Source organism: Megascapheus bottae, chromosome 20 (genome assembly GCF_031878675.1).
Source record: "Megascapheus bottae isolate mThoBot1 chromosome 20, mThoBot2.hap1, whole genome shotgun sequence".
In the NCBI taxonomy this organism is placed as follows: Eukaryota; Metazoa; Chordata; class Mammalia; order Rodentia; family Geomyidae; genus Megascapheus; species Megascapheus bottae.
In genome coordinates this window covers 42,482,404-42,496,541 of record NC_143528.1, presented here as the reverse complement: position 1 = coordinate 42,496,541, position 14,138 = coordinate 42,482,404, and the positions used below count along the sequence as shown (strand labels likewise).

Here is a 14,138-nt window from a genome sequence, read left to right as displayed (position 1 = left end):
GCTAAGCAGCACAGGTGTGCCTGGAAAGGAAGGAAACCTCCTGCTGTTCTGTGGATGAGCAGGGAAACAGGGAAAGACGCTTGGCTGGAATTAGCTGAATTTCAAAAGAGCTAGTAGAGACAACTAACATGGAAGGCAAGCCCAAGACCAGCATATTTTCCCAGGTTCACTCATATTGCCATAGTTGCAAATTAAGCACAGCTCAGAGGGGCATCCTGTCTACGTTCCTCGTACTTACTGCCAAGAAGTAGGCCACGAAAAATGGCTCCTGCCAGATGTTAAAGGCCCACACCACTGCTTCTATTCGCTGCATTCTCTCATCATCTGCCCTTCTTCAACTCCACAAAGTAATAATACCTTGTTATTACAGTTTCTTCTCTATCTCATGTAAGTTATGGATCATTCTGAGCAATAAAATTTTAATCTACCTAACATTCAGCAAAAGGAAGTTGATTTTCATAAATGATGCACACACTGACCTCTGTCCTTACTCTGCCACACACATTCTATACTGTTCTTCCAAATCCTGAAGAACCAGTATTTTGCCAATTAACTAGATAATGACCATTTGGCTTAAAGTTGACTTGCCATGTGATTAGAAGAACACAGAAGCAGAAATGCTTCTACAAATTGTTAAGAGCTGAATGTGAGTGGTCCTTGTATCGACCTGCATTCCGGAGTCTGCAAATCACCATTCTGAGACAGTCCCTCAGATCCTCCAGGATCTCCAGATAACAGGTCAAAGGGCATCTTGATTGATGGAAGGCTTGATACTAGGCCACATGATGTCCTGATGGGAAGCTTGCTGAAATAGCATGTGACCACCTGGCAGAAGGCTTGAACACAGGCCCCATGACCCACCCCCCACCCCAACTGAAAGCTTGATAACTGGTTATATTTTAGAAAGCTTAAAGCTACATTCTTCTCTCTAGAAGTCCACTTGTTCTCTTTCCATTTCATCACGTTGCCGAGGGTTCTTGCTCAGGGAGCTACTCAGTTTCCTTGCTCCTTTGTCATAGTTCATATATAATGGCGATTGTGACTGGACAGTATTTTGAGTGGGAAACCAGACTTGTCACTGATTATTTCTGGCTGCTGCAGACAAACAAAAGTTGTGGTAAACAGAAGGTATCAGAAGGAGCATCTAAAGATGAAGTTGTTTCACATGCCTCAACAGAGTGTTTTTATGATATTGAACACCTATTTGTAAATGCAAACTCTCAGATATAGTGCTCTAACTATCACCTGCTTCTAATCTCTTTCCATGACTCTCCTGCTCAGTTGCATAACAGAATCATGACCAGCTTCCAGCAAGCTAGTGTGGCGTTCCTGGGGTATCCACATCCTCTGACACTGGAGGTCAGATGGTCACCAGAATGGTTGCTAGGTGTGCACGCCTGCATGTGTATGTGCACACGTGCATCTGCACAAGCGAAATCATTGCTTTATGGGCACGCAGCTGCCAGATGGAAATAGTTCTGTGGATGGATGATGGTGAGGATTGTAAAGTTCTGCACTAAACTTGTAAAGATGAAGGCTCTGCCTGGTGTAACCCAAGTGCAGTCCTGGCATCTGAGAAGTGGGAGCTTTAGGCCTGCCAAGCTACGTGAGACTGTCTCAAAACAAGGGGAAATCATTTTCAATAAGAAAATGGAGATGATAACTGGTGTATGTACTTTGCTATAATTTCTTTTAAAGCCACAAATACTCTGGGCTAATTAAAGCGCAGTATTTGGGGCAGTCAGATTACATGTGCCTAAAGCGTGCCACATCCTGCGTAGAGCCGCTCAGTGAACGCTCAGCACCCCGCTTCACACAGTTCTGATGGAGGCATGGAGGGAAACAAAGTGCATGAGGTGAGACACCGAAGAGACTTTACAGAAACTCTGTGGAGGGGAGGCTGACGGGAGAGCAGGAAGAGTAACCTCCAAGCGATGCACTGATGACACTTATGTCCCCAGCGTAGATCACACTGAGAACTGCAATTCCGGGGCATAGCACTGGTGATGCTCCTTCATCCAGGCGCTGGCGGATGCTGCCCTCTGCCATGGCGCCGGCCGATGCCCTCCAGCAGAACAGTCACAGAGTCTTCGTAGCATCTACTCTGAAGTAGACTTACTAGGTAAAATGTGGCTAAGAGCTTCATAGTGCAGAAGGTAGCACAGAAATAACAGACGTAGACATGTCCTCCATTTTCAGCACATTTTCTACAGACAAAGAACTAGGACACGAAGAAGCAGCCCGCGTCACAGAAGGTCGTTTCTGAGAGTATTCATACCCACAGTCCACAGCGCCCTTTCTGATGACCGCGGTACAGTGGCCTTGTCATTCCCCAACCGTCTTCTGCAATTTTGAAGCTGGTAAACTAATATATGCTTAAATCCTGATCTACTTTCCCAGGAAAGTAGATTTTTAAGTAGATTTTTTGTTTTGATGAAGAAGAGCTGTCGTTATTACAGATACTGAAAATTCTGGGGGGATGCGGGATAACGTTTCCGGGCACAGCTGTGCTCGGGAGCAGCGTCTGCGGGAGGAAGGAGGTGTGGACCATCCCGATGGAGCCCTTTGTCATGGGGACACCCGCCTTCGGTGGGTGGCATTTCCTCAAGAAGCTCTCGAAGACAGGGACCCAGCTCCCGGTGAGGTGGGCAGAAATCACTGGCCAATGCCTTTCCGAGCCCAGCTTAGTTTCTTAGCAACAGAGAGTCTACCGGAGGGTCTGCGTCTGCGTTCCAGCAAGTGCACAGAAATGGGGCGTCTTCTCAATGATTGTTCAGATTCTGGGGACGTACAGAGTCTATCCAGGGGAAAGGACGCAGACTCCAGCGCCATGATGCCCTCCACAGGGGCCTGCGCTGATCGGCGTCTTTACAAGCAAGGCCTGGCCTCACTTCTTTTCCCCTCTCAGTTGTTTACTCCCCTGTTGCTCCTGAGTAGGAGGGAAATAATCCAGAGGAGGAAGTCATAGCTTGAGAAATTCCATACGGCTGGAATTTCAAGAAATATCACGCCTGAGCTCTTTCCCTTGTGCATCAGAACACAACACAAAGTGCACCCCGTCAAGAGGGGACATTCTCCATGAAGAGATGCCTGGGCATCTCCACAATGTCTTTCAGCGTTCAGTATGTCTTTGCATTTCAATAAAACCTGGAATATGATCTTAATTCTAACCTTTGGAATGTGTCTTTTGCTAGGAAATTGATTTTTGTAATTGGTGGGAGAGAGCAAGCTGAATAACTAATGCCACTTTGTAACTGTGCTAAGAGTATTTTATTTTCTTCTCATTAATAAGATGAGAAGAAATGGATGGAAGTGGTACAGAGAAAGCTGCAGCCCAATGCCTCTTGCTGCACATGGAATTCATAACTAGTTAGAGATCTGTCAATTGAAATGCTGCATCTCCACACAACATCTGCCACTGCCTTATAAGATCTGAATGGATTCCCTACTCAAAAGTCAAAAATAAGTGATTTAACAGAGAATGCTGTCCATGAGCCAAACATTGCATGTTACCTAGGGAGGGAAAGAAGGAGGGAGGAAAGAGAGGAAGGGAGGAGGGAGAGATGGAAGGGAGGAGTGAAAGTGAGAGAAAAGGGGGGAAGGAAGGATGGAAGGTAGGGAGGAAGGAGACAAGGAGGGAAGGAAGGAGGGAGGGAAGGAAGGAAGGAGGGAAGGTGGGAAGGAGGGAGAAAAGGAGGGAAGGAAGGAGGGAGGGTGGAGAGAAAGGAGGGAGCGAATGAAGGATTGAGGGAAAGACTCCCTTGAACAGAGGTCTTTTTCAAAAATAGAACAACCATTAATCCATTCTCTGACCAGCAGTGGTTCACGTCATTGTCTTAACGGTACCAGTAAGGCTCTGACCACATGTCCCTAGGGATGGCTTGTCACCTCAATGTCATCTAATTCTAAAGAAAAAAATGTCCACCTCTCTCCAGGGACCCCTCCCTGCCTGGGGACTCCACCTCTCCCTGAGGACCTTGTCACCTGGCTGGGTGTGACATCCAACGCCTCCCCATTGCATCCCGTGAAGTCAGTATGAAAAGCTGAGTGATTGTAACCAATTATCCCCGTCAGAAATAGTTAAGAACAATGGGAGTTTGAGGTTCGAATCCAGTAGCTCTGCTCTCATCCCAGGGCTGTCTGTCACACATTAGAATTCCAGTTTTCATCAGTCTTATTCATAAATATTCAGTTTCCATGAACGACTCTGCCTTTTAGACACTGGCGCGTGATGAAGAGTACTGTCAGAAACAGTCCTGGACTGACTCGAATTCAAACCAGAAAGCCATGAGTTTAAGGCTCTCCCTTCACTTTGAATAATTTATAGACAATGATGGAATTGGTATTTGGGTTGTCTACATAAAAAACAAAAAGGATCTCCAAAGAAGCAGTGATAACACAAATAAAATTAGATGAGGAATATTTTGCGAACATAATCAAGCAACCTCTTTCCAAGCACAAACAATGCTGACGTTCACATGATTGCGGCGAATGAAGCCATCTGTCGCCTCAAATGCATCAGTCGTTCATCTCGATGATCGATTAGCTGTTAGATTCAAGTACAAGGATTAGAAAGAACTGAACTTCTCATTTTAAAAAGTCTCAAAACCACTTAATGGAGACTCTCCTAACTCTGCTACAAACACATTTGTCGTAAACGTAAATGAGTGGTAGTCATGAATCATTTCATCCACAGGACAGGGGCATTTTCACATCAGCCACAGCTGTAAGATGCATGCTTCCACATGAACACAGCTGCGATTTACCAGGACATGGAACTCAGTAGATACTCAGTTAACACAAAATGGGTCCTTGATCATGACGTAATCCCCCGTTTAACAGCATGTGTGACATCATATCTGATGCCAGCTGATCAGTCTGTGTGACACCCTATCTAACCCACTGTGATCCCATTCCAGCTGTATCTGGGCAGCCTGTTTCTTTCTGCATCCATTCTTTTCCCCTACAACTCCAGCAATACAGGATAGAGTGAACTTGCACACATTATGCCTATATTTTCAAGGCCCATCTCATGGATGTCTGCGCACAACACTTCAGACATCCTGTAAGTCAGATTCATCATACAGTTTTGTGCCTCAGTTTCTCTTCCCATCTGGTAACAAATAATCCTACTTGATATCTGTTTAGAGAATTTAGCTAGGGGATGTAACATCCCTCAACACACACTACCACATAACATGCTGCTTTTACATGTTGTCATTGCAAATGCAATGTTGGACAAGGCAGATATTGTCTTGGAACCAATCAAGTTATATGTTGTTCTCTTTCATGGAGAGAAGGCCAGGAATACTTGAAAAGGACCTTGCTGATGCAGGAAAATATATCAATTTTAATGCATCTCGACTCAGAATGCATCTGTAATGCACACTGCTATCTGAAGGAGGTCTTGTGAGAATGTACCAGTGTAATTGACTTCTGAGTCAAGCTAGCTGCTTTTATTTCCCCAGCGCACCCCCCCCATTATGAGAGAATGACTGGCAAACAATCACAGCTAGGATTAGAATATTTGTCATACATTTTCAGTAAAAATGAGTTTTACTTCAAAGGAAATGGCTGACCTAATTAATAACAGGTAACAAAATTAAAGTTGAATGATAAAAATGTGACTCCTGAAAAATGTATCTACATGACCAACTTCACACTTTCTCAGTACCTAAAGGTGTTTCTGATAAGATACTCCGGAATCATAGCAAGTATGATTTTGGAGTAAAGAAAAGAACAGAGAACTGGGACTCAGGCTGTCACCAGTGGCAGAACACTTGTGTAACAGATACAAGGCTGTGGTCTTCATCCCAGCAACACCCAACAAAACCTAAGATAAAGACAGTTATCGCCAAATCCCCAAAGTATGAATTGAGTAAAAGGCACAAAATACCAATCGCGTACATATCCCTATTTACAGAGCTTCAAAATGCCTGAGACAAAGCCTAACAGCGCTGCAATGAGAAATGGGCAGATCCAGAAATTTACTAGAAAATATTGAACCAGTCTTCCCAAGAGCAGATGGAGCAAGTTACCAGAAAGCCAACCAGAATGTGTAAGACTTGAACTACAACCCCAGCACACAGACTCCACCAGCAGTGCAGAGCTCTCTACTCAGCAGTAAAGCCTCTATTCCTTTTAAGGAATATTTAACGCCTGAGAACCCACTCCTAGCCCTTCAAAAATAGAAGAGCACAACTCAACCTGATACAATCATTTACCAAAAAAAATCTTCAACCGCTATCAGAGTGAGGATTGAAACCCGACTTTGTCCATCTCAGCCGGGGAAGAAGGTAGTGATGTGTCTCCATTCCAGTCAACCTTGTAACACCATTTCTGACCAATGCATTCAGGCGAGGAAAGGAACAAAAGCTTCTTGATTTGGAAGGCAAAACTTCAAACTCTCTTTATTCACAGAATTGTCTAGGGATAAAGTCCTATGAAATCTAAAATAAAACAAAGCAAACAGTAAAAACTAGAAGTGCCTTTTTTCAAGGCATTTTTTCCCCGAGAGCTTCAGTACTGTTTGATCACTACATAGTTGGAGATGTATGAACAGCTCAAGGATTCTCCCTGAAAGACACAGAGGTGGACCTTCTGGCAAATGATTACATTCATACAAGGTCTTCCAGGTGTGGCTTCCACGGTTGAGTTTGGAAGCGGATGGAGGAAGACCAGGAGGGGCTGCAGGCAGAGGGGCTTGCCTCTCTCTGCCTTGGCCTTACCTCCCTGGGACTCTGGAGAATATGCTCTCCAGCTGCGGCCAGCCTTAGACCTTCAGAACCACAGCTAAATAAACCTCCTCTGTAGTTGCTCACACCAGCTCTATGCTGCTGAATGCCACTCAATTAATTACAGCCATGCTACAGATGACTTCATGATGTCCCCATCATACAAGTAAAGCAGGACTGCTTTCAGAACACCATGTGCCAGCCTCTCCAGTGGACTTACCACCCTCCTCCCCCCACTGTCAGCTCACACCAGTGGCCTTAATTCTCTGAACAGAAGGGTCATGAGAAGGAGACTCTGGCTTCTTGCTTACTTTGCTCATATCTATTCCATCTTGTAAGGTGGCAAATGTTTGTGGAACTGATTGGGACATGCAAAAATCTCATCCTCACCTTCTCCTGATTGGCACTGCAATGAAATGACTCACACGATATTCTGACCAAACAGCACTCACTGCCACCAACAGTCATCATTTTAAGATTATTTAATGGAATAATTATGAGGCTGTAATTAAATTTTATCTCTTTAACTTGCAACACTGAAGGCATTAGAATGTCAAATGGTACAGAAGAAAAATAGAAAAAATATTTGAAGACAAAATTGGTCCTCTATTTTTGGGTGCAGAGTGTAAACATTGGCGCAATACTGAAGAGCATCGATTCAGTGTTAGCAAATGTTTCAGTACAGTATGATGATGGAGGTCTACACATAGCATTGCTACATAATAATCAAGATGCTGAGCCTTTAAATCAAAAGATGAAAGAGCTGAAGAAAAGGGGAGGTGGAAATTACATATGCATTGGAGACCAGAGGACAGTTTATTCCCTACCTGAAGTCAGCACCTGCTCTTCTGCCATTTTCTGGGGTCCCGGGGTCTGGGCACATGTCAGAGACCAGTGCAACGCCTCCTTGGCTCACTGCAATAGAGGGACATGCTGTTAAATGCTGACCAGCTATAGAAATACCAGGGAAATACACGTATGTGAGACACACTCGGTCCTTTACTGATCATGACTTAAAATGTTACTTTTCTCAACTGAAACAGATGAGCTGTATTAAAATAAATCTTCATTCTCATATTTGAAAGCCAAAGGCCACTGTCACAATAAAACACGGGCAACACATTTTTTAGCTCCAATTCTTTGCTCTACTGAGGAGGTCAAAATTTCATTAAAATTCATCTGTTTTGTATGGCTATTTTTATGCGGTGTCACAATTAATAGGATGATAATAAAGTGCCTAGATTTACAACAAAGAAAGCCTAGTCCATTTCCTACTGATGGCAACACAGAGGGTAATTATTAACATCTATCAAGAGACTGCTTTAGGTTTACTGTTTTTATTATGTTTAAGTAGTTGTACAAAGGAGATGACATTTAACAAAGCAAGTAGATAAAATATTTTGAACCCTGGATATGTTTATCACTGCACTAGAAAAGGAATGGTGTCTTTGAAAAAGCATGCTGACTGATGTATAGAGCCTCTTCTGGGAGAGCTTGCGTGGAGTCTGGACCATGAGCACAGGACACATTTTGCCCAGTGGGGCCCACGCATCCACCCCTCATCACATATACACGGTTCGTCTAACCAGCCAAGGCAAGCCCTCTTTCTTCCCAGAGTCTGTTTTAGGGGGGCTCTGACCTAGCTCAGAGCAATGGAAGTGGATGCTGGGAAGGGTGCTCCTGGAGGCCCCCTCCACGGGCGGGCACAGACCTCGTCTCTCTTCCATGGACTTCAGTGTGCCTGGACTTTGGAAGTGAACTTTGGTGCTTCCCTTGCAGAATGAGGGTGAGGACCAAAGGATGAGGTCACTCGAGGGCAACCGCTAAATCCTGGAACTCGGCATCATAATTGTGGCAAAAATTCAGCCACATGCAGGTAGATGACTCTAAAACCTACCTTCGTTAAAACTCGTCAGAGCAAGGGATTCTATGACTTGTATCTAACAAGATACATAAGGTTGAGGGACTCAGTGAACTCTATTAAGTAGGATAAATGGGAAGAGATTCACATCAAGACACTTTTGCACCATTGAACTGCAAAAAAGAAACCAAAGATATTGAATGCTGAAAGAGAAAACTAACATATCACAACCTAGAAATCCCTAATGAGGAGATCTGCAGACGTCTCAGCAGAAGCCCGCGGGCCGGAAGGCTTCAGGTGCTACACAAAGCACTGATGGGAAGAAGTACTGACAATGGAGAATGTTTTGCCCAGTGAACCCGCCCCTCACAGGGCTATTTGAGACATTGTTCAGATAAACAAAAGATGAGGACCTTCATGATCAGCAAACCATCCCAGGAGAAATTCTTCATATGAAACAAAAGACATTAGGAATAACTGGACACATGATGAAAATCAAAGTTCTCTGGGAAGGATAAATATACTGCGATATCCTTTCAACATTAATTCTTTTATTTGCGATTTCACTTTTATTTTCTGCAGCATTTAAAAGATATATACATACATGAAGCAATTAGAAATATACAATAGAAGGGTCATGTATAAAGGTGCAATTTATGAAATGGGTGGCCCAAAGTGGAAGAGCAGATGGGTATATGATTAAAGTTAATTCTGTAGGAATTGAAAATGGTTTCGTGATCTCAGGATGGTATAAGAAATTTCCATGGTAACCCTAAGAAGAATCTACGTGATGTGCATAAACGAGGAGAGACATCAAAACGTGTCATTCAGAGAACAAATGAGTCCAAGCTGGGAAGGAACGGGTGGGAGGACAAAGCGAGGAGGGTGCAGGGCGGGTGGGGCGGAACCCACACCCACACCTGAGGACTTCCTCCAGTGTGAGGGCCCAGGGCTCGCACCCTGACCTCTGCCCCTGCCCTGCTGCGTGTTGAGGTTATGAGCCCCAGAACCTCACCATGACCACAACACACGCCGGTCCTTTGAGGTGACATTTAACCTACACCGAAGGCACTGCGGTCCACTGTGACTGTTGACCACGCATGTGAGGAACTCGAGGAACACACCGGGGAGAGCAGTGGGAGAGTCAGGAAAGAGCCTTCAACGGCTTCAGGCCTTCAACCTTGGACAAACCGCCCAGCCCGGCCACCCGCCCAGACTTCCCGCTTCCAGAGGGTGAGAAGTCAAGTTCTGTTCTTGAAGCCACTCCACGTGTGGAATTTGTCCTGGAAGAGTGGGAGGTGGGTATCCTTCCTAACTAAGCAGAGTGACACACTGGATTCAGGAAATGCACATCAAGATCGGCCACCCCTGAGCACACACCAGATAAAGAGGAAAAGGAAGCAGATTCATGGAGCCTGAGGAGACGATGGTGGCTGTCAGAGTCTGTGGGGAGAAGGGGGGTGGAATGGCTGTTTACAGGGTGCCAATGCTCTGGCCAGACTCCTCAAAACTTCCTGAAGATGAATGGCTGTGATAAGCACCATCGAGTGGATATATGGATGCCACAGAACAGGGCATCAAAGTAGATACAGCCAGTGAATGTGGGTTTTATAAATCTTCTCTCATACAGAAACACAGGTATATGATGGCGAACTGGATTTCATCTAGTTACAGACATAGACATAGACATACATGTATACATGTATGCACACATCCAGAAATCCATGCAAATATAAGTGCTGATGTAGAAATGTCCTTTCTGAGTTTCCTTCAATTCCATGGTTCTAAGTTCGGGTTCATATGCTAGGGCAGTTTTCAAGCAATACGAACGGTCCCCAAGCTCATCTCTAAAATCGATCTCCTCAATATATTTATATGCATTGTTTTCAAGCCCCAGTGCTCAGTGTGCTGCCACCATATTTTCCCTCCTGCCATCACCAGCAGGGTGGCTGTCACATTCTCTCAAGCAAGACGGCTGCATTCTGTCCCACACCACTGGTTCCTGAATGGCATGATGTGCTGGTTTCTGGTGGACGCAAGCAGCCCCCCACCCCCGATCCTCTCCACATTCTGTATTTAGGTGGGACAGAAACCGTAACACCAAGGCATGTAAAAAGTATTATTTATACTACTCCCTTCAGGTTTGTTTTTTCACTTGTTTCAAGTGGAATAGTAACAAAAGAGGAAAAGAATTTGGCAGTGTTGCCCTCTGAGTTACATTAGAACATTCTGGATCTTTTCAAAGATAATACCAAGTCACTTACTGAAGAAAGACTCTATTCCACGGACCAGGGACTGGATTGGAGCAGCCTGCAAGGACTGCAGATGGCAGAAGTCCGGGGAAGCGGTGGAAAAGTCTATGTACAAGCATCCAAAGCAGGCGTCGGCCCTGAAGTGCTCAGGTGACAGGAAAGCCATGGTGGCAAACAGGCTCTGTGCAAGCAAACAAGTGTATCCCTGCCGCACAACCCATCCACACCACGAGCCATGAAGGAAGGGCTCTGACAGCCGGAGCTTTTCAGTTAGACGAAGCCAAAGGGAGCAGTTGATGTCAAGTAAGATCCCCGTGCCTCCAAGAACCATTTTCAAAAGACAGAATTGCAGGGCTTCATACCACTTAACTCTAATTTTGTTGAATCAAATCTTTTCAGATCTCATTGGATGCATGCCATCGATATTAATACACATTTTAAACGTTAGTCAAAATTTTGGTGTTAAAAATCCAAGCTGAACGTGTTCCATAGATGAGTTTATCATGCATCATTTACTATGTGAAAGCAAGATGTGAACTTACATAAGTAGATGATCAGCTACTACAAATTAGACAATTTGTAAAAGGCTGGAGTGGGTTTGGATTCTACTTATATAAATTACATTTATTTTTGCATTTTAATTGTTTTTATCGAGGTGATGTGAAGAGGGGTTGTTATGAAGTAATGGGTACATTTAGTTTTGGAGACTGTCACCCCTTCCCTGGCTCTCTCCCAGTTTCTCCCTCATGTCCCTACCCCGAAGTTGCATACTTCATTTTTAAGTTAGTGTCTAGTGAGCTAAACTGCTACATTTGTTCACTCTTTCCCTCCATTTCTGTGTGCCTCCACTTTCCCTCCTAAAGACAGATGAAGAGCAAATAAGAGGAGAAAAATTAAAACAGCCACAAAGGAATAAAACCTCGTGTCCATTTCCTGAAGTTCATTTCAGTAAAGATTACTTTATGTGAGAAGGTGTACCTACCAATTCATCTTTGTGAGCTCCTTCTAAGCCTAGTTAATTTTATTAATCCACATGTTTCAAACAACGTTTTTGCAAAGCTTGTTGGTTCACTATAGCTCATCAGACAGGCACAGAACTGGTGAGGCGTGGAGGAGAGCAAGTGACGCCTCTCCAACACCACCTGTCTTGAGATGAGACCTTGGGATGCCAGTGAAAACTCAGTATTGAAATTACTTGGAAGAAACCACTTAGCAAGACCAGGAAGCATGATACAAACAAGTATAAGCAATCGTGTCTAGAGTGAGGAAGATTAGAGAGAGGAATTGGTGGAGATCAGGTTTGTTCTAGTGACGTGATCGAGGCAAATAGAAACAGAGATGGCAGTGCCCCTGGGTTCAGAAATTAAGAGCAAAACTCGACACCAGTGATTTCTTAGAGCAGACCCCAAATCCAGGCTCCTTTTCCTACACCTGCCACCATGACAGAGGTGACATTACAAGACATGGGAGGAAGGCTGCTCATGAGAAGTCACTTTTATTTAATGTAGTCACATTTATTTTTATAAAGTATATGATGGCAAGATGCTGCAGATCAGAAAGAGAAACATAAAGGTGTTGTCATTTTTATTCCCGATGACACAGTGGAGAAGCCATGTGGTTCAAGCACAAGGCTCTAGTCCCAGCCATCTGGGAGCAATTTCCCTTCATTTGAAATCCCAGATTCAAAGGCTAATCGCCGGAGACCTCTGTTTTCAGATGACTTGTCTATGGAGTGGCCAGAATGCTCAGTCTCCCCAGGAGGCTCCGTTTTGGCTTGAATCGGGTTTAGCTCTGTAATAAATGCCTGAAAATTAGCGTTATTTTAATACTTTCCTATTTTCTAGCATGGTTTATTATTGTTGCTTCATTTATTTTATCATCGACCTTTATTTCCTCAGACTACCAGAGGTCTGTTTCTGCTGGATCAACTTTGAAACAAACTGTAACCATTTTACACCTTCAGAGTGGAGACATGCGCCCTCGGTTGCACAACCAAGAACGTGATTACACAGCATTAATTATGGTTGAAGTTATTGGTAGCACTGTCTCCTTGCCATTCATGACCTTTACATGAGCACAGCCTGTGCTGGCCCATGGGGATGGTGGCATGGCAAACTTTGGGCTTTGCCACTGTAATCCCCTTGAAATAAATTCACACTGACATTTTTTTTCTTTTGACATTTACTAGAGTCAGCATTTCCTCACTGGAGTGAAAAGTCCTTGTTTTCTGTTCTTTTCCCTTCATGATTTACAGGGTTTTAATCTCAGCCAGAGAGCTCCTGCACATGATGTCTTCTCTGTGAACCCGTAAGGTGGCTGGTTTGATAAGAAGATTTGAGTATTTTAGGAACTTCTTTTCTACAACTACAGCTGGATTCTGTACACTAGAAGTATTGCATGGAACATGTGCACACACGCACACACACACACTCATGGCACACATTCACACACATGATCGCAGACACATACTCAATCATATACATATTATATATATTATGTGTGTGTGTGTGTTTATATGTGTGTGTGTGTGTATGTTTGAGAACCTCAGCTTTGTGCAAACTAAGAGCTAGAATTTTCAAGCCTATAGTTTATTTCAACATTCTTCTTTCTAATTATAAATCTTCATGTGCTGACTGTTAAATACTAGAAGTCAAATGCTCATTACATTAATTTTTATGTATGAATCTTCCAATGTCTCATCCAATTCTGCTTCCATGGGCTCCTGTCAATTCTTTCTCAGTTTATGGTAATTGATTAAAAATATATATTTTATATTGTAATGCAATTCTCTCAAATACATGAGAGAGAATTTAAAATGAAAATTAACGATTCTTAATCGCATAACAGCCAAAGACCATTTGGCTGGCAGTCTAAGTTTCTAGTCTTTCCAATTCCTTTCCCTCCCTGGACTGTTTTGCTATGGAAGGAAAATGCAAATCAACTACTTTGTAAGGGCCTTAATATCAAGAGTTGTAGTTTCAAATGGTAAGTTGCTATGGCAGCAAATTTCAAAGAGGAAAACCCTTCCTTTTACATATTTTTTCATTTCTGTATCACTGAAAAAATCTAGATTGATGTTTTCATATAACATAATAAATACTCCTCACTGCTATTATCAATTTGTTATACTCACTATTCCTCATTAATTATTACTAATTCAAACACAGCATGGAGGCTGGCGTCCACTGCAGGGCAGTCCCTAGCGCCTTCCCACGAGCAGGGCCTTGCAAGCCCTCGGGGCAGCAGGCCTCCTCGGAAGGCCCTGGTTTCTTTTCGATTGACATGTCTATA

The 14,138-nt window shown here is 43.7% G+C and overlaps 1 protein-coding gene across 1 annotated transcript in view; it reads right to left on the bottom strand.

Annotated features, from left to right (window-relative positions):
- The window catches only part of Csmd1 (CUB and Sushi multiple domains 1), a 705,832-nt gene that overhangs the window by 233,458 nt on the left and 458,236 nt on the right, over window positions 1–14,138 (bottom strand). Inside the window, exon 8 of the mRNA XM_090353740.1 lies at window positions 7,562–7,649. Within this exon, the coding sequence (XP_090209866.1) occupies window positions 7,562–7,649 (88 nt within the window). The remainder of the gene's footprint in view (window positions 1–7,561; window positions 7,650–14,138) is intronic.